Below are 25,041 nucleotides of genomic sequence, written 5' to 3'. Positions count from 1 at the left end.
GTGTTATTAGGTGATGTCGAAAAATATCATTTCTTGCAATGAACCAGGCTATCGCAAAGGCTTTGTTTTGTTTATGATTTTGGGTGTTATTTTTACATCTCTTGACAAAGGTTAGTTCTGTTAGTTCCGTTAGATTACTACATACAAAGTTTTTGATGTCACCGATCATTACTTTATTACTGTGCACAAAGTTGCAATTTTATGGATTCCATTAAAGGACCGTTTAATTACTTCCCGAGCGTAAGATAGAAAAGTATTGAAAACGAATCCATCGAGGGACTGGCTACTTTCATTTTTTCTATACGTTTCTTGATACCCTAGAGTACGAACAAACAGGTCTCCCGTTTCCGTTTCACCGTCGTCTGTCTATCTGTCTGTTGTCTGTGTCGATTTTTATTTGATAGATAATTTCGGATACTACTAGACCGATTGTTGGCAAATTTTATACATAGTTATATGTGATTGTTGCATTGAATGTATGAGGGCCCTGTTGGTTTATAAATTTTCTAAAATCACCTGTCGATCGCTCTGAATTTATGGCTGTTTTGAAAAACATGGGTTTAATCGTCTATCGAGACATTCCCTCCCAAATAATTATTTTTGACTGTATTCTCATATTTCGAAAATTTACAAAGTCATCGAAATAAATCCAGGCCTCGTCGTTATCAAATGTAAAATATAAAAGCTCATCGTCCATATTTTGCTCAAACCATCGACAGTACATCAAGCTTTTAAGGCAGTCAACTCTTTGACTTAGAAATCTTAACAAAACGGACGGATTCTTCTATTGTTGCTTTTACATCTTGAGCAAGGTCTGGGGTTGTGACTGAACCACTTCGACCCGACCTTTTTTTGGAATAGATTCAGTGACTTTAAAATTAGGCGTAATAACTTGATGACATTGATACAAATTTTGATAATAATTAGCATCCATCCAATAACAGTATTTAATTTTACATTCTTTGACACAGTGCTGGGCTGTGAATACTCATTTACCTACCATTTTCTTCTTTCACATCGTTTCGAAAATAAGATTCTAATAAGAACGGTTTTACTTCAACAGTGGTACTTTTTGACTTTCTTGAAGGATGTAACGGATGTTCAATTGAAAAATCACTCAAAGTAGGCGTTGGAATGTCATTTGACAGAAACGGCATATCTGTTCATATAACATATAACCTACCACAGATTATGTTTCTGCCAAATGGATGTAGTAAGAATAGACATGCCGTTCGTGTCAAATGAAACTCCGACGCCTACTTTGAGTGATTTTTCAACACTCATTACATAAGTATATATGTATTAACTTTCAATTTCGAAAAATTGTATGAATTAAAGAATTGTTGAATCATTTTGGTTTAATTTGATATATATAGGGTTATTCACGAGAAGCTCTACGTCTAAAAAAAATCGAGAAGAACCAGAAATACAAATTCACCACCTTTGATATTTCATACCATTTTAGGAAAATGTCACACATAATTACCAGTTTTCTGTAACAACTTTGACGTAATGTCAAATGAACTCCCTTGTTAAAACTGACGTTTCGGCAGAGTTGATACAGAGTGTATTCAAATGGTTTTGATATATGGAGTCTTGTTTTTGCTTTTAATATAATATTTGACGTTTGTTTCGAAATTATCAAAGCCAGACTGCTAACTGTGTTTTACTTTAATAAATACCGATAGTAAATATCAATGACTGCTTTGCAATTATATTGGTGATTGCATTTGAAGTTCTTTAGGAGTGCAGCTTCTCGTGAATCACCCTGTATTTCAGAAATCACTGAGAAAATTCGTTAATCTGTGACCTAAGTGTAACATTATTATATTATTATAATTAATATTTACTGAAGAACAGATTAGATTTAAAAATAAGAATTGAGAAGTAAATTTTAGAGAACTGTGTTCTAACAAATAACACAAAGAAATAAGCCACAAGGGTTTTCTGGAGTCTCAACCTTGTCTAGTGATCAGCACAACCCAAGCTTTGTTTCTTTATACAACCCTCTTCAAATGGTAAATGGTTTACATACTATACGAAATTTTTAAATTCCATTATTATTGTCAAATTTTATTAAGTAGGAATATCGTGGACAAAACTTTAACCAAAATTTCTCTACGAATCATCACCGACAATGTGATGACGTCACTTCGCGACGAAATTCCAGTGGAACGGACGTCCGGTGACCGTCCGGAATTTCGCCGATCACGCGTGGGGGCGGCGTACCTCGGTGCCAAGCCTTGGGCCGACTAGTATCGCTGAAATAGAAACACGTCTGGCCGACCTAGGCTTATGCGGAACCTTCACGCCACCGGGGGTGGCACTTTAGGTAGGAAGCGATGGTCGCTCGGTCGCCAACTCCCTCTCCGAAGGCACCGGAGTTGCTCTAACGCCCGATCTCCAGGTGGTGAGCGCCTGCGAAAACAGGAGAATAAAATAAAACGGATAGAATTAAGAATAATCGGGTATTATTGCCTCCCACCAGCTGCACGGCTAAAATAATAAATCTGACGGCTAAAATTTTAAACTTTAAATAAAATTACAAATCGAACTTCACAAAAAGAAAAAAAAATGAAACGTCCGGCACGGTACGGTTTTTCGCTCGGGGGCGGCGACTCAAAACTGGTACGCAGACAGGCAGAAAACCCAAACGGTACTTACGGTGGTCGGATTCTACAGGGCTCTGCACGTTTCACAAAACTCAGAAATTTGGGGAAACAGCCACAACACTTCTTTTTTCTCCGATGATGGAAAAGTTACTTACGATGCTATCAAAGAGATGACATATATGAACCAGGTTCTTGACGGTACAATATACATTTTGGTACATAGGAATCCAGAATTTTAACCTTTTTTTTAGAAACTTTACGAAAATACCCTCCAGTGCCTATTCTAAGTAGAGAATGTGTTAAGGATTACAGAATCCCCGGAGAAGACATGGTTATTGAAAAAGGAACCAGAATACTAGTACCAGTTCTAGGCATCCATTGCGATGAAGAATATTATCCCAATCCTGAAAAATTCGATCCTGAGCGTTTTGATGAAGAAAATTCGAAAAATCGACAACAATATTCTTACATTCCTTTTGGAGAAGGCCCTAGAATTTGTATAGGTGAGTCTCGTATTTTTTCGTTGTAGAAAATTCTACATAGAATTATTGTTGCAGGTTTGAGATTCGGTATCATGCAGTCAAAAGTAGGACTTACTTCGTTATTGCAAAAATACGAATTTACGTTGAATGATAAAACTAAACAACCCATGAAGTTTGCAAAAAATTCTTTTATATTAGCTGTTGAAGGCGATGTTTGGTTGGATGCAGAAAGATTATAGACATTAAAAGAAAACAATTTTGTTCATACATTTATAGTGAGATTTAACAATATATTTGTTACTTCATTGTAAAATCTATATTTAAGTAGTAGTGTGCAATAAAATGTGGCGCTTGTCTCTGTTTTCATTTAGAAGGAAATATTTGATTATTAGTAGAAATATCGACATTCCGCAATGTTATAGCGAGGTAGAGCGTTGTTCAAATTCTTCTTAAATTCCTGAAGAGTTCATCTTTGAAAGTAAGCGAAACGGTCGTTATTGTTTTCCACATACAAGTGGAAAAGTTGTCAGTTAAACAGATAAAGGAAATTTTCAAATTATTTTATTGAGCTAAAAAGTGTTTCCAGTGTATTAAGTTAACATCACGTGGTATTGTAGTTAAGTATTATATAGTGTGGTTGTTTTAATTATATCTTCTCTGCGTTTAGCAATATTTCTTCCTCTGGAGTTAATACAAAAGCATAAGCCGAAAACTTTGGACGCCGTCCAGTTTTTTCGTTTAAAGTAAACTTGTACTTCATCAGCAACGAAGTAAGACCTACTTTTGTTTGCATGACTCCAAATCGTAAACCTGCATATTTCAAATTAGTTTTTAAATAACTAAATAAAATAATATTACCTATACAAATTCTAGGACCTTCTCCAAAAGGTATATGTGCATAGTGGGGCCTGGACTTTGAGTTTTCCTCGTTAAACCTTTCAGGGTCGAATTTATCAGGATCAGGATAATATTCTTCGTCGTAATGTATGCCCAAAACGGGAATAAAAATTCGGGTACCCTTTTTTATAATAACGTCTTGATCGGGTACCTTGTAATCTTGGGTGCACTCTCTACCTAGCACACCTCCGGGAGGGTACTTCCGAAGGGTTTCTGAAAATTATATTTTCAAATATTATACCTACTACTATCTGAAAATTTTTACCATTAATTACTTGGTCCATGTATTTCATTTCTCGAAGGGCTTCATAAGTGACTTTTCCGTTATGTTTAGCTACAACACTGTTAATTTCGTCCCTTAATTTGTCTTGAATGTCTGGGTTTTTGGCAAGTTCAAACATTGCCCAAGACGTTGCACTTGAAGATGTCTCAAAACCGGCCAAAAAGAAAACAAAACTTTGCGCTGTAATTTCGTCGAGTGTCAAACCTGTGCCATTTTGTGTCCCCTTCCTTTTCATTTCAATCAATAACTGCATGAAATCTTTTCTCGAATAGTGATTGCTTTCTCTATATTCCACGTTATCTTTCACAACTTTGCTAAAGAAATCCGACACACTTTTAGACACAGCTCTTACTTTTAACGCCTTCGCCACTTTCGGGTAACTCATTGATAATCCAAAAACGAAATTCTCCCACTTTGACATGTTAAAGAACTTCAAACCATACTCCCGAAAAGACGCAGGACCGTCTTTAAAACTGTTACATTCTATACCGAAAGCACAGGAGCCAATAACATCCATGGTATAGCAGCTAAGAAGCTTTTTCACATCTAAAGGTTCGTTACGTTCATATAACTCTTCAATTTTCTCGTGAAGATTTTTCTCGCAATCTAGAAGAGTCTGGAACATCATCTTCATTTTTCCGGAAGTGAAAGTCGGAGTAAGTTTAGTTCGCAAATTTTTCCATTTTTCGCCACTGACATTAAAGAGATGGGCACTTATTGGATCGTCCTTTTCATTGTAGTACATTCCACGGTCGTTGAAATATTTAAAATCTTTTGTAAATACGTTCTTCACATATTCCAGATCGATGACCAGGTATGCGGGTCTAGCAAAAAGGAAAAAGCCACCATGACGAGCTTTTTGTCGTTTCAGTTCGTCGTATATGTGTTTTACTACAAGTGAAAAGTGTTCTTTGCTTGCTGATTGAGGTGCTAGGTTTCCCATAGGAATGCTAGGTTTCAGGTAAGGGACATTTAAATTCTTCCAGTAGGTGAAGCTCCATTTGTAGTAGGTGATGAAAATGGTAATTAAGGCCAGCAAAAGGCCGGTAAGGTCGATTAAGGCACAATCGCTCAGAAACATCTATGAAATTTTTTAATGATGGTAACTACAGAAGATTTAAAATTCTCCGAACTCACCTCTCAAAGTGCTAGTCACTGAGTGAGAACTGATTTAGCAATTTTTTGCATTAACTTATAGGAGCTTTATATCAACATAGGGCGATAAAAATGATAACAAATGGTTCAAGGTGCACTGTACAGTGTATACTGAGATAAGATAAACAAAATATTACGTTGAAATTTGAATGTTTCATCGCGAATTCATTTGTGTAAAATATTACAAGTGAGTTCAGAGGTTATTTATATAAATGTAGTTATTTTTCATATATTTAGTTGCTGTTTTAGGAGGGTTCGTGTTCTGTAGAATGGAAATTGCTAATGTTGCTCTTTTTACCCAAAATAAATGATCACAGTTCGTGTACAAGTGTTATTAGGTGGTATCGAAAAATATCATTTCTTGCAATGAGCCAGGTTATCGCAAAGGCTTTGTTTTGTTTATGATTTTGGGTGTTATTTTTACATCTCTTGACAAAGGTTAGTTCTGTTAGTTTCGTTAGATTATTCCATACAAAGTTTTTGGATGTCACTGATCATTACTTTATTACTTTGTACAAAGTTGCAATTTTATGGATTCCATTAAAGGGGCGTTTAATTACTTCCCGAGCGTAAGATAGAAAAGTATTGAAAAGGAGTCCATCGAGGGGTTGGCTACTTTCATTTTTTCTATACGTTTCTTGATACTTATTTAAGAGTACGAAAAAATAGGTCTCCCGTTTCCGCGTCACTGTCGTCTGTCTATCTATATAAATTTTATACATAGTTACATGCGATTATTGCATTGAATGTATGAGTATCCGGTTGGTTGATGAATTTTCTAAAACCACCTGTCGATCGCTCTGAATTTATGGCTGTTTTGAAAAACATGGGTTTAATCGTCTATCGAGACATTCCCTCCCAAGTAATTATTTTTAACTGTACTCTCATATTTCGAGAATTTACATAGCCATCGAAATAAATCCACGCCTCGTCGTTATCAAATGTAAAATATAAAAGCTCATCGTCCATATTTTGCTCAAACCATCGACAGTACGTCAACCTTTTAAGGCAGTCAACACTTTGACTTCGAAATCTTAACAAAGTGGACGGGTATTCTTCTTGGGTTGTGACTGAACCACTTCGACCTGACCTTTTTTTGGAAGAGATTCAGTGACTTTAAAATTAGGCGTAAGAACTTATGACATTGATAGAAGGATGTAACGGATGTTCAATTGAAAAATCACTCAGAGTAGGTGTTGGAATATCATTTGACAGAAACGGCATGCATATAACCTACCACAGGTTATGTTTCTGCCAAATGGATGTAGTAAGAATAGACATGCCGTTCGTGTCGAATGAAACTCCGACGCCTAATTTGAGTGATTTTTCAATTCAACACTCATTACATAAGTACATATGTATTAACTTTCAATTTCGCAAAATTGTATGAATTAAAGAATTGTTGAATCATTTTTGTTTAATTTGATATATATAGGGTTATTCACGAGAAGCTCTACGTCTAAAAAAAATCGAGAAGAACCAGAAATACCAATTCATCACCTTTGATATTTCATACCATTTTAAGAAAATGTAAAACATAATTACCTGTTTTGTGTAACAACTTTGATGTAATGTCAAATGAACTCCCTTGTTAAAACTGACGTTTCGGCAGAGTTGATGCAGAGTGTATTCAAATGATTTTGATATATGGAGTCCCGTTTTTGCTTTTAAAATAATATTTGACGTTTGTTTCCAAATTATTAAAACCAGACTGCTAACTGTGTTTTACTTTAATAAATACTGATAATAAATATCAATGACTGCTTTGCAATTATATTGGTGATTGCATTTGAAATTCTTTAGGAGTGCAGCTTCTCGTGAATCACCCTGCATTTCAGAAATCACTGAGAAAATTCGTTTATCTGTGACCTAAGTGTAACATTATTATATTATTATAATTCATATTTACTGAAGAGCAGATTAGATTTAAAAATAAGAATTGAGAAGTAAATTTTAGAGAACCGTGTTCTAACAAATAACACAAAGAAAGAAGCCACAAGGGTTTTCTGGAGTCTCAATCTTGTCTAGTGATCAGCACAACCCAAGCTTTGTTTCTTTATACAACCCTCTTCAAATGGTAAATGGTTTACATACTATACGAAGTTTTTAAATTCCATTATTATTGTCAAATTTTATTAAGTAGGAATATCGTGGACAAAACTTTAACCAAAATTTCTCTATGAATCATCACCGACAATGTGATAACGTCACTTCGCAACGAAATTCCAGTGGAACGGACGTCCGGTGACCGTCCGGAATTTCGCCGATCACGCGTGGGGGCGGCGTACCTCGGTGCCAAGCCTTGGGCCGACTAGTATCGCTGAAATAGAAACACGTCTGGCCGACCTAGGCTTATGCGGAACCTTCACGCCATCGGGGGTGGCTCTTTAGGTAGGAAGCGATGGTCGCTCGGTCGCCAACTCCCTCTCCGAAGGCACCGGAGTTGCTCTAACGCCGGATCTCCAGGTGGTGAGCGCCTGCAAAAACAGGAGAATAAAATAAAACGGATAGAATTAAGAATAATCGGGTATTATTGCCTCCCACCAGCTGCACGGCTAAAATAATAAATCTGACGGCTAAAATTTTAAACTTTAAATAAAATTACAAATCGAACTTCACAAAAAGAAAAAAAATGAAACGTCCGGCACGGTACGGTTTTTCGCTCTGGGGCGGCGACTCAAAACTGGTACGCAGACAGGCAGAAAACACAAACGGTACTTACGGTGGTCGAATTCTACAGGGCTCTGCACGTTTCACAAAACTCAGAAATTTGGGGAAACAGCCACAGCACTTCTTTTTTTCTCCGAAGCTTCAAGACAGAATCCTCTTTTCCGCCGCATCGTCGCGGATTAGCCCCCAATTCTTTGTAATTAATAAATCCCAGTTGAGTTTTTACTCTTCGCTCCATATTTTGTCCAAAATAAAAAAAAAATAGGGTAGGGTAAGAATTTTCAATAATACGGGAGGTGCGCTAAGCTACTACTTATTACCTTATTAGCAATGTTGGTTAGAGCGTTGTGCTAATAACGCGGCAGTTGTGAGTACTATTTCTTCATGGCCCACTTTTTTTTACATTGTGACTGGTATTATCTACTACCCATTTTTCTTCAGGAGTGAGGGTCTAATAACATGAGACCATTTTTTATAGAGATGTCACGAAAATATTCGTCAGATCCTCCTTCTTTTCAAAATAAAGAATATGTTAGAGACTACCGAAGCCCCTGAGAGATATGGTTTATAAACAAGGAAACAGAGTCCTAATTTCAAACTCGGAATTCATTGGGACGAAAAATATCGTTCTTATAGTGAAAAAATCGATCATTTGCGTTTTACTGAATAAAGACCCGGAATTTGTATAAACTAGTATAATATTTTCCAATTTCTTTTTGCAGGTTTGAGATTTGGTAGTTTACGTTGCAAAACCAAAAAACTACGAAGTCTCCAAAAATTCTTTTATATTATCTCTTGGCGACGATGTTTGGTTGGACGCAGAAAAACTGCAGTTATTAAAAGAAATAGTCTGAGCTTTATTATCAACACATTTACTACTTCAGTATAATATCCTTCTGATTTCACAGTGTTATAGAAAATTTTAAAATGGTGCAGAATTACCAGCTACTTCATTCAAATCTTTCTCAAATTCCTGAAGAATTCGCTTAAGAGAGTAAGCCAAAAGTTACTCACTGCTTTTGGAAAAATTATCAGTTCAACCAAAAAATGTTCTATTTCATACAGGCATCTATTTCTTTGCATTTTGTCAATTTGGTGCAAATTTTAAAGGGATTCTTTCAGAATTTTCGGAAGTTATTTGTTCAACACGACAGAGCCGCATAAAAGAAACATACAAACGGAAAAAGGAAATTTTTAAATCAATTTATTCAGCAAAAATCATTCTATTCTTAGTTACTCCTATGTTTTTACTGCATTTAACCATATTTCTTCATTTGGAGTCAAAACAAAAGAGTCAACCGCAAACTTCGGACACCGTTTAGTCTTATTATTTAAGGCAAACTTGTATTTCATCAGCAACGAAGCAAGACCTACTTTTGATTGCATGAGCCCAAACCGTAAACCTGCATTTTTAAATTAGTTTTTGAGAAATTAAATTTACCAATAGTACCTATACAAATTCTGGGACCTTCTCCAAATGGTATATGTGCGTAGTGGGGTCTAGACCTTGAGTTCCTTTCACTAAACCTTTCAGGATCGAATTTGTCAGGATCAGGATAATATTCTTCATCGTAATGTATGCCTAAAACGGGAACCAAAACCCGGGTACCTTTTTTTATTATAATGTCTTGGTCGGGCACCTTGTAATCTTGGATGCAAGTTCTGCTGAGCACACCGCCGGGAGGGTACTTGCGAAGGGTTTCTGAAATTGGTATTGTCGGGTATCTTTCTAACTAAATGAGAATTATTACCATCAACAACTTGGCCCATGTACTTCATTTCTTGAATGCCGTCATAAGTGAGCTTTCCACCATACCTAGCAACAACAGCGTTGATTTCATCTCTGAGTTTCTGCTGAATGTCTGGATTTTTGGCAAGTTCGTACATTGCCCAAGCCATTGTGCTTGAAGAAGTTTCAAAACCAGCCAAAAAGAAAACAAAACTCTGTGCTGTAATTTCTTCAAGAGTCAAACCTTTCATTTCAATCAATAATTGCATGAAATCTTTTCTGGAATAATTATTGCGTGCCCGATATTCCATGTTATTTTTCACAACTTTGCTAAAGAAATCTGACACACTTTTAGATACAGCTCTTATTCTTAGCGATCTAGCCAATTTTGGGAAAGTTATAGATAACCCAAAGACAAAGCTTTCCCATTTTGACATTTTAAAGAATTTTAGACCATATTCTCGAAAAGACGCAGGACCGTCTTTAAAACTATTACACTCAATACCGAAAGCACAAGACCCAATAACGTCCATAGTGTAACAACCAAGAAGTCTCTTCATATCTAAAGGCTGTTTGTGTCTATGCAATTCTTCAATTTTCTCGTGAAGATTTTGTTCGCAATCTAGAAGAGTTTGAAACATCATTTTCATTTTTCCAGAAGTGAAAGTCGGAGTAAGTTTAGCTCTCACATTTTTCCACTTTTCTCCATTAAGACTGAAGAGGTGGGCACTGATGGGATCATCCTTTTCATTATAATAAAATCCACGATCATTGAAATATTGAAAGTCTTTTGTTAGTATGTTCTTCACATATTCCAAGTCGATCACCATATAGACGGGGCTAGAAAAAATGTATACACCACCATGGCGAGCTTTTTTGCGTTTGAGTTCATGGTATATGTGTTTCAGCACTACTGCGAATTGTTCTCTTTTCTTTAATGGGGCAATTATGTTTCCTAGAGGAATCCTGGGTTTCACGAATGGGACGTTTAGTTTTTTCCAGTAGTTGAAGCTCCATTTGTAGTAGGTGATGAAGATGGTAAAGAAGGCCAGGAAAAAGCCAACGAGGTCGGTTAAGAGTGAATTGCCCAGAAACATCTATGGAGTTTTTTGAGAAGCAGTGACATTTAAAAATTCTGTTGACTCACCTTTAAAAATGATACTCACTCAATGAGATGTGATTTATCGGTTTGTTGGAATGACTAGTCCTTCGTTAATATCCACATGTAGTGATCAAAACTGTCATAAACATAGATAAAAGTGGAGCACATTGAGATAAGATAAGAAGTAAAATAATAAATGGAAATTTATTCGTCGATGATTCTTTGTTCATTAGTTGGTTATCTCCGTATGATTTTTATTTATAAAAGAATCACTACAATCGAAATAATGAACAACAACTATAATACAATTATAAATAAAAAAATAAATAACAACTTTCACGAAATCTAGAATATACATATACTACTATATTTATATAGTTTCTGTATTTAACCATATTTTTTCGTCTGGAGCTAAAACGAAGGAATCCGGTGCAAATTTTGGCCGGCGTCCAGTTTTGTCGTTCAAGGTGAACTTGTACTTCGTCAGTAACGAAGCGAGACCTACTTTTGACTGCATGAGCCCAAATCGTAAACCTGCATATTTTAAATGAGTTTATAAATACTTAAATAAATACACTAATATGCCTATACAAATTCTAGGACCTTCCCCAAAAGGTATATGTGCGTACTGGTGTCTGGACCTCGAGTTTTCTTCATTAAATCTTTCAGGGTCGAATTTTTCCGGATCAGGATAATATTCTTCGTCGTAATGTATGCCCAAAACAGGGATAAAAACCCGGGTACCTTTCTTTAAAACAATATCTTGATCGGGTACCTTGTAGTCTTGGGTGCAATCTCTGCTGAGTATAGCTCCAGGGGGATACTTCCGAAGAGTTTCTGAAAACGGTATTTTTTATTATCTTAATTACCAACTAATTGACAATGTTTACCGTCAAGTACTTGGCTCATGTATTTCATTTCTTGAATGCCTTCGTAAGTGAGTTTTCCGTCATGCCTAGCTAGAACTTTGTTAATTTCGTCTCTTAGTTTGTCTTGAATGTCTTGGTTTTTGGCAAGTTCGTACATTGCCCAAGACGTTGTACTTGAAGACGTCTCAAACCCGGCCAAAAAGAAAACAAAACTTTGTGCTATAATTTCTTCAAGAGTCAAAGTTGTGCCATCATGTGTTCCTTCACCTTTCATTTCAATCAGTAACTGCATGAAATCTTTTCTGGAATAATTATTGATTTTCCTGTATTCCACGTTATCTTTCACAACGGTGCTAAAAAAATCCGACACAGTTTTAGACACAGCTCTTATATTAAACGCTCTCGCCAGTTTAGGGTAAGTCGTAGATAACCCAAAAACGAAATTCTCCCACATTGACATATTAAAGACCTTCAAACCATACTCTCGAAACGACGTCGAATCGTCTTTAAAACTATTGCATTCTATACCGAAAGCACACGATCCAATAACGTCCATAGTGTAACAACCAAGAAGTTTCTTCACATCTAGAGGTTGCTTGCGTTCATGCAACTCTTCGATTTTCTCGTGCAGATTCTTCCGGCAGTCTAGAAGAGTCTGGAACATCATCTTCATTTTCCCGGAAGTGAAAGTCGGAGTAAGTTTAGTTCTCAAATGTTTCCATTTGTCGCCACTAACATTAAAAAGATGGGCACTGATGGGATCGGCCTTCTCGTTATAGTACACTCCACGGTCGTTGAAATATTTAAAATCTTTTGTTAGCACGTTCTTCACATATTCCAAGTCGATCACGACGTATACGGGTCTAGAAAAGACGTATATGCCACCATGACGGGCTTTTTGTCCTTTCAGTTCGTCATATATGTGCTTCAAGACGACTCCAAAATTTTCTCTTTGCTTTGATGGAGCTATTATGTTTCCCATTGGAATCGTGGGTTTCACGTAAGGGACGTTTAGTTGTTTCCAGTAGGTAAAACTCCATTTGAAGTAGGTGATGAAAATGGTAATTAAGACCAGGAGAAGGGCAAGAAGGTCGGTTAAGAAGTAGTCGGTCAAAAACATCTTGGATTTGGAAAATATTGTTAATTTACGACAGAAAGTTATAGGCACTGAATGAGAGCTGATCTGCGGTGTGGGGTTATATTTACTACAGTGATAAAAATTATTACAAATATTGATAAAGATGAAGTACGCTGAGATAAGATAAGCAAAAAACCGGACTGAAATTTGGAAGAGCGTAACTGTTAGTTTAAGAAATATTTTTTTGAATCAGCAACAACAAGTAAACCAAAGACAGTAATTTTGAACAAAAAATTAATAATTTGGAATTTTTCTTGTCTGGGTATGATTTTAATTTATGAAACATAATAAACAAAGCATTAAATAATAAATTTTGAGGTTATGTATCAAAACGCCTTCCTCTCTGCTACTTTTTTTGTTGTGCTACCGGTTTCAGGGTTATTGCCCCTTCATCAGGCGGCCTGCAAACGTCACCGTGTGTTAGTTAGAAAAGCTGTTGGTGATACAAATGTTGGTGTTTATGATGTTTTTATATTAACCTAATTTTGACATTTAACAATTAAATTGCATAAACACGTATTAAGATAAAACTGCCCTATATTGTTATTTGTCTTTTACCTGTCAAATTATTAAAACTGTAAAGATGCATTAAAACTTGACTCGCAAATCGTGTTCTCGTGTTCATGAAACACTCGTGTTATTGTGTACTATGCTATTATCTATTATGTAAGCGCTTTTTTATTTAGTCATGTGACGTCTGGCCTCGTTGTTGTGTTTGACGTTTCTTGTGGTGGCTCAAGTGTCGACTGCGGTATTTGTGACGTTTGTCTATTTCTACCGGTGAGGAGTGGGAGGTACGAAAAGTGAAATGTAAAGACGCCTTATTTTAGCGGCAAATATAAAAACGAACTAAAAAAAGATGATTATTTGGTTGTCAAAAATTTATCATTTTAACAAAAATTTTAGAGTGTGGAACTCGCTGTACGCACATTGTAAAATAGTTGTTTAGTTTTGGCAACAGTTATATGCATTGTTTCTATTTTATTTGTTTAAATAACACGATAATATTACATTTAATTAATTAACTTATAGATAGATATCATCTGATGCTTTTTAATAAGAAGCTGTTATCAACACTCAAATATTTTTTTGCTTTAAAATGTCTACTGCATAAGTTGATGTTTTTATTTGCTCCTGACTTGTAAACATCAATTTACCAAGTCACTGTATTCTACATAAAAATGTCATTTAACTGGCTAAGTATATGTAATATTAAAGTAAATGTAAAGAAGCATGTTCCGCGTATAATTCAAATGAGTTTTTCTTTCAAAATTTTGTGATGACGTCATCAACATGTTGCAAGGATACGTATATGAATTTGGATAGGTGCAACAGTTTTGTATTCCCAAATTTTCGGGCACATGAAGTGAGCCTTTCCTGATTCAATTAACAAAATAAATTGATTCAATCGCTTTTTTTAATATAATCTCTATAATCAATTCTAAAAAATATAGTACAATGATAAATAATGACTCATCATATTTTGCGCATTTTAGATAGGATTTTTTCGTCATTAATTTTTTGGGGTTAAACAGATATATTTTATTTAAAGATTCAATATGCTTACTATAACTTTGAAACGTCTGCAAGATTTTAAAGTATTCTATTTTGTGGTTCCTATTTAATCAGTGACACATTTATTAATTTTCACCTATATAAGCATTTCCAAAAATTTGAACCCAGTAGTAAATCACAAGGAGAGACGTATCATATTTTGCGCATTTTCGATAGGATTTATGCGGCAAAATTTTTTGGGGAGGGGGATAAACACATATATTTTCACTAAAAATTTAAAATGTTTGGAAGGTTTCAAAGCATTCGGTTTTCCAAATTCAAAATTAAATTGCAAAATATAGTTATACGATTTTGTTTTTTTTTAAATCTGAATGTTTTGGGTAAAAATTCAATATTCGCACACGCATGGAGAAATGTGTTATTTTAGACAATTTAAAACCCATTTGCTATATGTATAATTTTGAGGTGACGTCATCATATTGTTGGTGGGTATGATTAGCCAAAGTTTGGTTTGCGTTTTACCATCTGCATGGTATTCATAAATCCATAATGCACATAAATTTTGACAACAATCGGTCCCGTATTTTTGGCGATTATCTGTCTAACAAAAATCGACACAGGCGCCGGACAGACAGACACAGAGAAAGACGGAAACTTGAGAAACATTTTTTTCGTACACTAGGGATCATGATTCATCGAGAAAATATGAAAGTAGCCAGTCGCTCAATGGACACGATTACATACTTTTTTAGCTTACGTTGATAATAAATACCATAATTAAGAAACATTAATAATAATTAGTAATGTTTGATATCAAGTAGGCGCCGAGAAGGCCATAGATTTTCTAAATCAGTTGGTACTTCGTATGCATCACTGCGTCCTACTAACTTAAGTGGGCTCATGGTACAAGAATCTCTTTTTGTATGTATCAAGAGTGGGCTGTTATTTTTAAAACGTATGCGCATGCGGGGTGTACATACCACACATCTATCTGCCAATCACAAATTAAATGAGTAATTGTAATATCTAATCTAAATAAGTGAACAAGTTGAAAATTAGTGTTATCAGTGACATGATTTTTTGTTCCAAGGAAAACCTAGATATGAAATTTAAAGAATTGCATGTTACTTTGTATTTACTTTATTTCTACAATTTCTGTACTTGAAGTTGTAGGTTCTACATTTCGTACTTCGTGAACATACTTAATTTCGCTGGAACGTAAAAGTTAGCTTAGTTTTGGTCAAAAGCAATGCCCATGTCTTTTATACGCAGAGGGCGATTTAGACTACCTAGTATCTTGAAGGATAGACGGTTTTGAAACCAATTGGTTATACGATTAATGTCGACTTGAAAGATCTCAGTTACAGTTTCCTGTTGAGATGATTTCTCTATTCAGCTTCAAATTATCGTCAAACAACAATTTTTCTGAAGATATCAAATTAACTGTATCATTTATAAAAATTATTACTTTTAATAACGGTCCTATGTTAGACCCCTGTAAGACTCCGGATAAATGGAGATGAGTAGTCATTACGATCTCTTACCAGTATTTCTCGATCAAATAAATACGAGTAAAATAATATTGTAAATGTAAGACATACGGATTAACTGAAGAATAAATGCATTTATATAAAATTGCCTAAAAATTTTTGCCAAGTTAAATAACAAAGAAATTGTCAATCAGTCTCTCTTAATTCTTTGATTAAATCGTACTCTTGCTTCTAAACAACGAAACACTTTTCTACTTGCAGCCCTTCTGCTGGGGTGTCTAGCTCTGTATAAATTGGCTGACGCTGCTGTATTTTGGGTTGCTTAATCACGATTATTCTTAAACGGACGCTATTCGTAGATCACCTATATAATGATGAAAGTGTTTCAGATCAAAAGCATAAAAAATCATTTTATTGCACAAAAAATTTAATACAGGTTAAAATATCAGCTTGTCGATTAATGTTATTATTCTACTACCTTCAAATTATATTTTTTCTGCATTTAACCATATTTCTTCCTCTGGAGTTATAACAAAAGAGTCGATCATAAACTCCGGACGCCGTTGAGTCTTTTCGTTTAAGGTAAACTTGTACTTCATTAGTAACGAAGCAAGGCCTACTTTTGATTGCATGAGTCCAAATCGCAAACCTGCACATTTTAAATTAGTTTTTGTAGAACTAAATGAACTACTTACTGTACCTATACAAATTCTGGGACCTTCTCCAAAAGGTAGATGTGCGTACTGGGGTCTGGACCTAGAGTTTTCCTCATTAAACCTTTCTGGATCGAATTTTTCAGGGTCCGGATAATATTCTTCGTCGTAGTGTATGCCCAAAACAGGAATATAAACTCGGGTACCTTTTTTAATGACAAGATCTTGATCGGGTACCTTGTAGTCTTGGGTGCATACTCTGGTGAGTGCACCCCCGGGAGGATACTTTCGAAGGGTTTCTGAAATTGGTACATTCTAGTATCTTTCTAATTAACTAAAATAGTTTACCATCAACAACTTGGCCTAAATATTTCATTTCTTGAATGCCTTCGTACGTGAGTTTTCCGCCATGCTTAGCCATAACTGTGTTGACTTCATCACGAACTTTCTGTTGAATATCTGGATGTTTAGCGAGTTCGTACATTGCCCAAGACATTGTGCTTGAAGATGTTTCAAATCCAGCCAAAAAGAAAACAAAGCTTTGTGCTGTGATTTCTTCAAGAGTCAAACCTTTCATTTCAATCAGTAATTGCATGAAGTCTTTTCTTGAATAATTATTGAGTTCCCTATATTCGACGTTATCTTTCACAACTTTGCTATAGAAATCCGACACACTTTTAGCCACAAGCCGTACTCTTAACGCTCTCATCAGTTTCGGGTAAGTCAAAGATAAGTAAAAAATCAAATTTTCCCACTTTGACATATTAAAGAATTTCAAACCGTATTCTCGAAAAGACGCAGGTCCATCTTTAAAACTATTACATTCTATACCGAAAGCGCAGGACCCAATAACGTCCATAGTGTAACAACCAAGAAGTCTCTTCATATCTAAAGGCTGTTTATGAGTGTGCAATTCTTCAATTTTCTCCTGCAGGTTTTTTTCGCAGTCTACAAGAGTTTGGAACATCATTTTCATTTTTCCAGAAGTGAAAGTCGGGGTAATTTTAACTCTTACATTTTTCCATTTTTCTCCGTCAAGAGTGAAAAGATGAGCACTAATGGGATCGTCTTTTTCGTTGTAGTAAAATCCACGATCCACAAAATATTTAGAGTCTTTTGTTAGTACGTTCTTCACGTATTCCAAGTCGATCAAGAAGTAGACGGGGCTAGCAAAAACATATATTCCACCATGCCGTGCTTTTTGGCGTTTCAGAACGTCGTATATGTGTTTCATTACGACTGCAAATTGGACTCTTTCTTTTAATGGAGCCACAAGATTTCCCAGAGGAATTGTGGGTTCCACGTATGGCACGTTTAGTTTTTTCCAGTAGGTGAAACTCCATTTGTAATAGGTAATGATGACCGCAACAAAGGCCAGGAAAAGCCCAACAACATCGGTTAAGAGGCAATTGCTCAGGAACATCTATGGAATTATGTATTTTATTTGTAATGTGTTAAAAATTATATTATGCCAACTCACCTCTGAAAATGCTAGTCACTTAATGACAGATGATCTTGCAATTTCTTGCATAGTCTACCCAAAGGTTTATATTTACATACATTGATAAAAATTATATCAAATTTGGGTAAAGGTGAAGTACACTAAGATAAGATAACAAAGCAGAATACTATATTGAAATTTGAAAGATCGTAGCACCGCGTTTGAATTTTTTTTGTTAACAGGTCTTTTAATTAATCCTTCTTCTTAATGTTTCCTCATGAATTAGTTTGTGGGCTGCAAATTCACATTTTTGACACTATAGGAAGTAATTTGGCACTTAAATATGCAAAATATTTACGAAAGAAGATTGCTTTAATGGTTTACATTGCCGTTGTACATTTCTTTTGTGCAAATTTGTATGGAAATCTTAATCAATGTTACAATGTTATAAGATATGACAAAAAATGTTTAATTTTGGGTCAGCTTTCGCAAGGTGGTGTATTAATATATAGCCATAAAACACTTAATAAATTTCGATATCTTAGACGTATCATTTATAACTGACCTTGTATCGTCTAGTGATATAGTTGTGTCTAAATGCTGGTTGGATAATTTTTTTTCTACATTGCTGTAATAAATATAATGCCTAATTTGTGTAACAGTCAACTCATCGTCGGTGACGGCGGCCGGGTGGCGTTCGCTAAAGAAACACTGGAAGCAGAAGTCGCGATGGGTACTCGAGAAAGACCTCGACCACGGAACATCTAGAAGGAAAGTATGGGTTTAAATAGAGGCCACTTTCGGGAACGATTACTCGAGTCGAGTCCAGTGAATGTTGAGAGAAGCTAGTAAAGTTGCGCCGGAATTATTTTGTACATAATTGTCGTGTAAATTCGAGTCACTAAGAAATAAATTGCTGAGTTTGACTCACGCCGATTTTTAAAAATCGATAACCGTAACAGTACTTTTGGAAGTTCTTGAATCTTTCTTCCTTAGAAAAGATGTTATTTTCATTGGTGATTTTAATTTAACCCACTTCATAATGTTGTATCTCTGCCTCCTTCAAATGTTTTACAAAATTTTCAGAATTTTTGTCGATCACGTAATTTTAAACAATTTAATAATATCCTCAATGTTAACAATAGGTTGTTAGATCTCATCTTATGTAATACAGAAATTAATATTGAAGGGGAGCGGAATAATCTTCCTTTGGTGCCTGAGAATCATCATCACTCTGCACTTTACATCGTTTGAACGTAAATATCCGTCAAAACATCGACAGTTCAATGCTGATTGGTCTGAAATTGGACTAGTTGAAGATGTTAATACTGCATTAGTCATATTTTATAACATTCTTCACAAAATTCTGGACTCGTCTGTTCCTAGATATTCTCCGAAAACATCAAACTTTCCTCTTTGGTTTTCTCGCAACATTATTTCTAATCTAAGATTGAAGTAATCACATAGAAAAGTGGAAGAAATAGGGCATTCAATTTTATTTTGAGGAATTTAGGAGACTTCGTGTGTTATGCAAACAAAGGATTAACGCTACTTATTCATTCATCTTACTTGGAGAAGATTGAACATGAACTGCAGAGATTTGTGGAAATACATTCAATCAAAAAAAGTACATCTATGTAGAATTCCCGGAAAAACAACCTATGAAGGGAAAAATTTTGCTAATCCAAAACAGATTTTTGACATTTTTGCTGATCATTTTGCTAATATTTTCGTTGACAAAACTAATATTGTTACTAGTACCGATGTCAGATATGATAAAATTAGCTTCAACACGTTACGGAAGATTTGCTTGTCTCATTAATATCAAAATTAAGCAACAAATCCACTGCTAGAGATGATTTTTTTCCCAGCTTCCTTGTAAAAGATACCAGACATATAATTGCTAAGCAACTGTCAATCATAATCAATTTTGCTATCGATACAGCAACATTTCCGGATGCCTGAAAACGAGCACGAGTAACTCCAGTGTATAAATAAATAATAGTTTAAAAAACTAAAAAAACACGCTTTTATTGCTAATCGAACTAAAAACTAGAAAATAATTTTTAATGACAGAGTTTAATATTACAGTAGTAGAAGATCAAACAATCAATCATAATAAATCACCTCAAATTAAAATTATAATAAAATTTAAGTTATTAACAGAATAATTCAATTCAGAGTAAAAAGCGTGGGGTGCATTTTACTGCGGTTCATAACTATTCTCTCATAGATAGTTGCCAATAGAATGATTGTAATATTTAAAATATCAAGCACCCCACGCTTTTTACTCTGAATTGAATTATTCTGTTAATAACTTAAATTTTATTATAATTTTAATTTGAGGTGATTTATTATGATTGATTGTTTGATCTTCTACTACTGTAATATTAAACTCTGTCATTAAAAATTATTTTCTAGTTTTTAGTTCGATTAGCAATGAAAGCGTGTTTTTTTAGTTTTTTAAACTATTATTTATTTTTCATTTTTTAGTCTGCGACAAATTCATAAATTGGGGAATTAATTACTTATTTAGATTTTTCTAGAAAGAACCACTCAGTGGTCTCCGTTATGATCGATCAACGGGAATTAGTTCGAAATCAATCGCCCTCACGGACCAACGGGACACAATTCATCATTGTGGTTAGTTTTACCCCCCAAATGGTTAATTTTCCTCCATGTTTGTATTTCTGAATCAAAATTTGTTATCTTTATTTAAGTTGGTGAGAATTCATGATTAGATATGTTTTAATTATAATTAATTCCTTCTTTACCGACTGTAAAACCAAAGCTATGCAGAAATTGTCCTTGAAACAGAAATAATCGGTATAGATCGGTATAATCGACACGGAGAGAGATAACCGTGGTATATACTGACACAATTAAGATGCGATCAGCCATTTTTGCACACGTTTAGTTAATTAAAAGTCCGTTCTTGTTTTTTTCATTTAATATCCGTTATTTGTATTTTAATCAAGACTATAATTACAACGAAGAGTAAACCAGATACTATAGGCATGCGCAGATCGCGCGCTAGCTTTATCTCTTTTACTCCACTACACAGGATCCATAAAAGAATTTATAAATCCTGGCGGTCCTAATAAGGATAATGGGAAACTGTTATCAAATTATTGCATTGTCATCGATCCTTGAGACGTGTGCAAAGTTTCAAGATGATCAGACTTTTAGAAACCGATGAAAATTAAGCTCAAAGATTCCGTTACATCCATAAAAGAATTTATAAATCCTGGCGCTCCTAATAAGGATAATGGGAAACTGTTATCAAATTATTGCATTGTCATCGATCCTTGAGACGTGTGCAAAGTTTCAAGATGATCAGACTTTTAGAAACCGATGAAAATTAAGCTCAAAGATTCCGTTACATACAACCCAAGCTAATAAAAGCGTGATAAAAAGGTAAAATCAAGTTTGCAATCACCCACCAATTCCTATTTTGTCAAAATTTTTGAGCTTGTAATATGCGAAAATATATATAACAACATTAGTAACGTTAAAGAATAGCTCTCACCCAATCAGCATGGTTTTCTACCCAGAAGATTCACAGTTGCCAACTTGGTGGTCAAAACCCAGTTTATTAGTGACAATTAACAGCTAATAATCTTTCGCATTGACCTTTAACGATGAATGAGTATATGAATGAACGAATGATAACCAGCCTAAAGACGGTTTTACTTTTAATTGAAACTGAAGGTGTTTACATCGTTTTTATTCGAACGTTTTTCCGCCTAAAAGTGCATGCGAGTTTTGCTCCATTTGATTTTTATTTTTTTTCTAAATTTCCACATTACTACAGTACGGTATGCCGTGGTTACAATTATTGCACGTTTTTCCACCTACTGTGTTGAAAGTCGATCTGTGGCATCACATCGAGGGTGATGCTGAGAGTTTTTCCCCATTCGACTTTTAATTTTTTTTCCAAATTTCCACATTACTACGGTATGTAACAATTATTGCATATATTTCGAAATCACCCAGTATATATTATACCACGACATGAACAAAATTTCAATACCAAGTCAACAATTCTCATTCGTTGTTCGTTGGGTCAATTTAAATATTGACCGTACGCAAATATTATACGTACAGATTTCTTTTGTGTGGGAGTGAAGTAAACTTCTAGCAAAAATCTTAAACATGTTATACTGACATTTTCGACAATTACCTACTTCATAACGCTGCAAAAGGGAGATGACAGACTTTCGTACTGTGAGTTCCGAAATGAGCAGAAAATGTAAAACAAAAACACGTCGATCTTTAGGAAACCATTATAGTGCTCAAAAACATTTATTCTGGTGTGTTAACGTAAAATTTTTGAGGACTACTTATATTATTTTACAGTTTTTAACTATATTCTTTCGGCATTTAACCATATTTCTTTCTCTTGAGTTAAAACAAAAGAGTCAATCGTAAACTTTGGACGCCCCTTCGTCTTTTCATTTAAAGCAAATTTATGCTTCATCAGCAACGAGGCGAGACCTACTTTTGATTGCATGAGTCCAAATCGCAAACCTGTATTTTTAAATGAAGTAATTTTGTTAAACTAAATGAACTAACATACCTATGCAAATTCTTGGACCTTCTCCAAATGGTATGTATGCGTACTGGGGTCTCGATCTTATGTTTTCTTCATTGAATCTTTCAGGATCGAATTTTTCAGGATCCGGATAATATTCTTCGTCGTAGTGTATGCCCAGGACGGGAATAAAAACTCGGGTACCTTGTTTAATAATAATGTCGTGGTCAGGTACCTTGTAGTCTTGGGTACATCTTCTATTGAGTGCAGCTCCGGGAGGGTACTTCCGAAGGGTTTCTGAAATTGAAACATTTGGATACTTACCTTTCTAACTAAGTGTCAATTTTTACCATCAACTACTTGGCTCAAATATTTCATTTCTTGAATGCCTTCATAAGTGAGTTTTCCACCACACCTAGCTACAACTGTATTAATTTCATCTCTGACTTTTTGTTGAATGTGTGGATTTTTAGCCAATTCATACATTGCCCAAGACATTGTACTTGAGGATGTTTCAAAAGCAGCCAAAAAGAAAACGAAACTTTGTGCAGTAATTTCTTCAAGAGTCACATCTTTCATTTCAATCAATAATTGCACAACTTTGTAATAAAAATCAGATACACTTTTAGCCACAGCTTTTACTCTTAACGTTCTCGCCAGTTTCGGGTAAGTTATACATAAGAAAAAGACTAAATTTTCCCATTTTGACATATTGCAGACCTTCAAACCATGTTCTCGAAAAGACGCAGGACCCAATAACGTCCAAGAAGCAACCAAGAAGTATTTTCATATCTAACGGCTGATTGTGTGTAAGCAAGTTTTCTATTGTCTCATGAAGATTTTTTTCACAATCAAGAAGAGTTTGAAACATCATCTTGATTTTTCCAGAAGTGAAAGTCGGAGTAAGTTTAACTCTCACATTTTTCCATTTTTCTCCATCAAGAGTAAACAGATGAGCACTGATTGGATCATCTTTTTCATTGTAATACATTCCACGATCCATAAAATATTTAAAGTCTTTTCTTAGTACGTTCTTCACATATTCTAAGTCGATTATCATGTAGACGGGACTAGAAAAAATATATATGCCACCATGTCGAGCTTTCTTGCGTTTCAGTTCGTCGTATATGTGCTTTAGCACGACTGCGAATTGTACTCTTTCCTTTAATGGAGCAACAATATTTCCCAGAGGAATCGTGGGTTTCACATATGGGACGTCTAGATTTTTCCAGTAGGTGAAACTCCATTTGTAGTAGACGATGAAGGTGATAATTAAGGCCAGGAAAACTCCAGCAAGGGTCGTTAAAAGGCAATCGCTTAGAATCATCTCTAGATTTGTTGCGTTTTAAAATTCTGTTAACTCACGTTTGGAAATGCTAGTCACTGAATGATAGCTGAGGTAGCACTTTTTTGCATGGAGTAATCAAAGTTTTATATTTACATAATAATATGATGACAAAAATTGTGTAACAAATAAGGTTCAAGGTGCGGTGGCCTGAGATAAGATAACAAACAAAACACTAAACTGACGTTTAGAAGTCTGGAACAGCTCTGTTTAAGTTTGTTCTTTCCTCGGTGTTTTAAAAATATAGCATATAATAAAAAGTCCGGCAGAATTATTAGAAATTCCATTTGTCACAAACTCGTAACGTTCATCAGCTTCTTGCCGCCTTTGCATCAGTCAGTCTTGAGTCGTGTGGTCATCTCGTAGAGCAACCGCATGTTCGAGAACCTAGTGTAATTATCCGAATTCGTTAGACCTGTTGACAGTAAACATTGTCCATATTTGGTGATGGAATGCTCTTTGGCGATTATTCTCGGAAGGAAGTATGACCACGGGAGACCACGGGAAGTAATCAATCATTGTGATGGTAATGTTAATTGAAGTTCACTTTGAAATTGGGGCTTTTGGTCCCCATGATAAAGAAGGGTAACTTATTATGGAAGGGACACCTTGTGCAATAATAGAGCTAATTTAAGGATGGATTTTCCGGTCCGCAACAGTGGTCGGAATCTGAGGTGTCACCAATTTCAAATCATTCTAATAATATTATGGCACAATATGATTACCTACAAAAATTACGTTAATGCGAAGTCTTCAAAAAGGTACCAAAGCTGATTATTCATTTTAAATAAATAAATGGTTTATTTTCTACAGGTGTAAATACTCAATTACAGAAAAATATACTTGCGAATTAATCAGTACAAGTACCAGGTAAAGAATATAGAAAATATTATAAAACATAATAGAAGAAATTAAGATTGGAAGAATGCTTCAACGTGCCACTTAATTCGAAAATAGCTATCGAAATGGGTATCACAAATGCAGGCAATTTTATTAAAGTTATTACATATACTGATCATGGTTCGCTGTAAAAAGGATGACTTTGACGAATGTGAGTTGTTCTGGGCACTAAAAAATGTGGTTGCTCATAAGTTTCCATAAAAATGAAATGCTGCATGATATCCGA

At 35.0% G+C, this 25,041-nt stretch overlaps 6 protein-coding genes across 6 annotated transcripts; 1 reads left to right on the top strand and 5 right to left on the bottom strand.

The window, feature by feature from the left end:
* The first annotated feature begins 2,295 nt into the window (after nucleotides 1-2,295).
* LOC135142149 (probable cytochrome P450 6a14) lies at nucleotides 2,296-3,628 on the top strand. The gene is made up of 4 exons (XM_064073820.1): nucleotides 2,296-2,468; nucleotides 2,683-2,810; nucleotides 2,864-3,115; nucleotides 3,170-3,628. The coding sequence occupies exons 1-4, from the start codon at nucleotides 2,296-2,298 to the stop codon at nucleotides 3,331-3,333; spliced, it is 717 nt and encodes a 238-aa protein (XP_063929890.1). The 3' UTR covers nucleotides 3,334-3,628.
* A 10-nt stretch (nucleotides 3,629-3,638) lies between these two features.
* Nucleotides 3,639-5,521, bottom strand: LOC135142243 (cytochrome P450 6a8-like). Its single transcript, XM_064073925.1, has 4 exons — nucleotides 5,412-5,521; nucleotides 4,257-5,355; nucleotides 3,953-4,204; nucleotides 3,639-3,904 (listed from the first exon to the last, which is right to left on the bottom strand). The coding sequence occupies exons 2-4, from the start codon at nucleotides 5,353-5,355 to the stop codon at nucleotides 3,741-3,743; spliced, it is 1,515 nt and encodes a 504-aa protein (XP_063929995.1). The 5' UTR covers nucleotides 5,412-5,521; the 3' UTR covers nucleotides 3,639-3,740.
* A 3,758-nt stretch (nucleotides 5,522-9,279) lies between these two features.
* LOC135142148 (uncharacterized) lies at nucleotides 9,280-13,634 on the bottom strand. The gene is made up of 6 exons (XM_064073819.1): nucleotides 11,821-13,634; nucleotides 11,516-11,767; nucleotides 11,304-11,464; nucleotides 9,851-10,925; nucleotides 9,550-9,801; nucleotides 9,280-9,502 (listed from the first exon to the last, which is right to left on the bottom strand). Exons 1-6 carry the CDS (start codon nucleotides 12,917-12,919, stop codon nucleotides 9,339-9,341), a joined length of 3,003 nt encoding a protein of 1,000 aa, XP_063929889.1. The 5' UTR covers nucleotides 12,920-13,634; the 3' UTR covers nucleotides 9,280-9,338.
* A 2,691-nt stretch (nucleotides 13,635-16,325) lies between these two features.
* Nucleotides 16,326-18,162, bottom strand: LOC135142411 (probable cytochrome P450 6a23). The gene is made up of 4 exons (XM_064074123.1): nucleotides 18,076-18,162; nucleotides 16,944-18,018; nucleotides 16,643-16,894; nucleotides 16,326-16,591 (listed from the first exon to the last, which is right to left on the bottom strand). The coding sequence occupies exons 2-4, from the start codon at nucleotides 18,016-18,018 to the stop codon at nucleotides 16,428-16,430; spliced, it is 1,491 nt and encodes a 496-aa protein (XP_063930193.1). The 5' UTR covers nucleotides 18,076-18,162; the 3' UTR covers nucleotides 16,326-16,427.
* Nucleotides 18,163-18,255: 93 nt separating this feature from the next.
* LOC135142413 (probable cytochrome P450 6a13) lies at nucleotides 18,256-23,185 on the bottom strand. The gene is made up of 4 exons (XM_064074125.1): nucleotides 22,921-23,185; nucleotides 22,616-22,867; nucleotides 18,602-18,800; nucleotides 18,256-18,330 (listed from the first exon to the last, which is right to left on the bottom strand). The coding sequence occupies exons 1-4, from the start codon at nucleotides 23,147-23,149 to the stop codon at nucleotides 18,312-18,314; spliced, it is 699 nt and encodes a 232-aa protein (XP_063930195.1). The 5' UTR covers nucleotides 23,150-23,185; the 3' UTR covers nucleotides 18,256-18,311.
* LOC135142412 (probable cytochrome P450 6a18) lies at nucleotides 23,185-23,977 on the bottom strand. Its single transcript, XM_064074124.1, has one exon. The coding sequence runs from the start codon at nucleotides 23,895-23,897 to the stop codon at nucleotides 23,196-23,198; it is 702 nt and encodes a 233-aa protein (XP_063930194.1). The 5' UTR covers nucleotides 23,898-23,977; the 3' UTR covers nucleotides 23,185-23,195.
* Nucleotides 23,978-25,041: the final 1,064 nt, after the last annotated feature.

This window comes from Zophobas morio, unplaced genomic scaffold (assembly GCF_036711695.1).
Source record: "Zophobas morio isolate AGI-343-1 ecotype UQ-CSIRO unplaced genomic scaffold, CSIRO_AGI_Zmor_V1 ptg000046l, whole genome shotgun sequence".
Classification (NCBI taxonomy): Eukaryota; Metazoa; Arthropoda; class Insecta; order Coleoptera; family Tenebrionidae; genus Zophobas; species Zophobas morio.
The sequence above is the reverse complement of the archived record's forward strand: the minus strand, read 5'-3'. Positions and strand labels throughout refer to the sequence as shown.

Excerpts from the sequence above, each read along its gene's own strand:
- LOC135142149 (XM_064073820.1), top strand. The coding sequence starts at position 2,296 with ATGCGGAACCTTCACGCCACCGGGGGTGGCACTTTAGGTAGGAAGCGA. Across the intron at positions 2,469-2,682 it reads ATAGAATTAAGAATAATCGG|GGCTCTGCACGTTTCACAAA; the intron begins GTATTATTGCCT and ends CGGATTCTACAG. Across the intron at positions 3,116-3,169 it reads AGGCCCTAGAATTTGTATAG|GTTTGAGATTCGGTATCATG; the intron begins GTGAGTCTCGTA and ends TTATTGTTGCAG.
- LOC135142148 (XM_064073819.1), bottom strand. The coding sequence starts at position 12,919 with ATGTTTTTGACCGACTACTTCTTAACCGACCTTCTTGCCCTTCTCCTG. Across the intron at positions 11,768-11,820 it reads CATGAGCCAAGTACTTGACG|AAACTCTTCGGAAGTATCCC; the intron begins GTAAACATTGTC and ends TACCGTTTTCAG. Across the intron at positions 9,802-9,850 it reads CATGGGCCAAGTTGTTGATG|AAACCCTTCGCAAGTACCCT; the intron begins GTAATAATTCTC and ends TACCAATTTCAG.
- LOC135142413 (XM_064074125.1), bottom strand. The coding sequence starts at position 23,149 with ATGAAAGATGTGACTCTTGAAGAAATTACTGCACAAAGTTTCGTTTTC. Across the intron at positions 22,868-22,920 it reads TTTGAGCCAAGTAGTTGATG|AAACCCTTCGGAAGTACCCT; the intron begins GTAAAAATTGAC and ends TTTCAATTTCAG. Across the intron at positions 18,801-22,615 it reads AGGTCCAAGAATTTGCATAG|ATGTTCCGTGGTCGAGGTCT; the intron begins GTATGTTAGTTC and ends CTTTCCTTCTAG.
- LOC135142412 (XM_064074124.1), bottom strand. The coding sequence starts at position 23,897 with ATGATTCTAAGCGATTGCCTTTTAACGACCCTTGCTGGAGTTTTCCTG.
- LOC135142411 (XM_064074123.1), bottom strand. The coding sequence starts at position 18,018 with ATGTTCCTGAGCAATTGCCTCTTAACCGATGTTGTTGGGCTTTTCCTG. Across the intron at positions 16,895-16,943 it reads TTTAGGCCAAGTTGTTGATG|AAACCCTTCGAAAGTATCCT; the intron begins GTAAACTATTTT and ends TACCAATTTCAG. Across the intron at positions 16,592-16,642 it reads AGGTCCCAGAATTTGTATAG|GTTTGCGATTTGGACTCATG; the intron begins GTACAGTAAGTA and ends TAAAATGTGCAG.
- LOC135142243 (XM_064073925.1), bottom strand. The coding sequence starts at position 5,355 with ATGTTTCTGAGCGATTGTGCCTTAATCGACCTTACCGGCCTTTTGCTG. Across the intron at positions 4,205-4,256 it reads CATGGACCAAGTAATTAATG|AAACCCTTCGGAAGTACCCT; the intron begins GTAAAAATTTTC and ends TATAATTTTCAG. Across the intron at positions 3,905-3,952 it reads AGGTCCTAGAATTTGTATAG|GTTTACGATTTGGAGTCATG; the intron begins GTAATATTATTT and ends TGAAATATGCAG.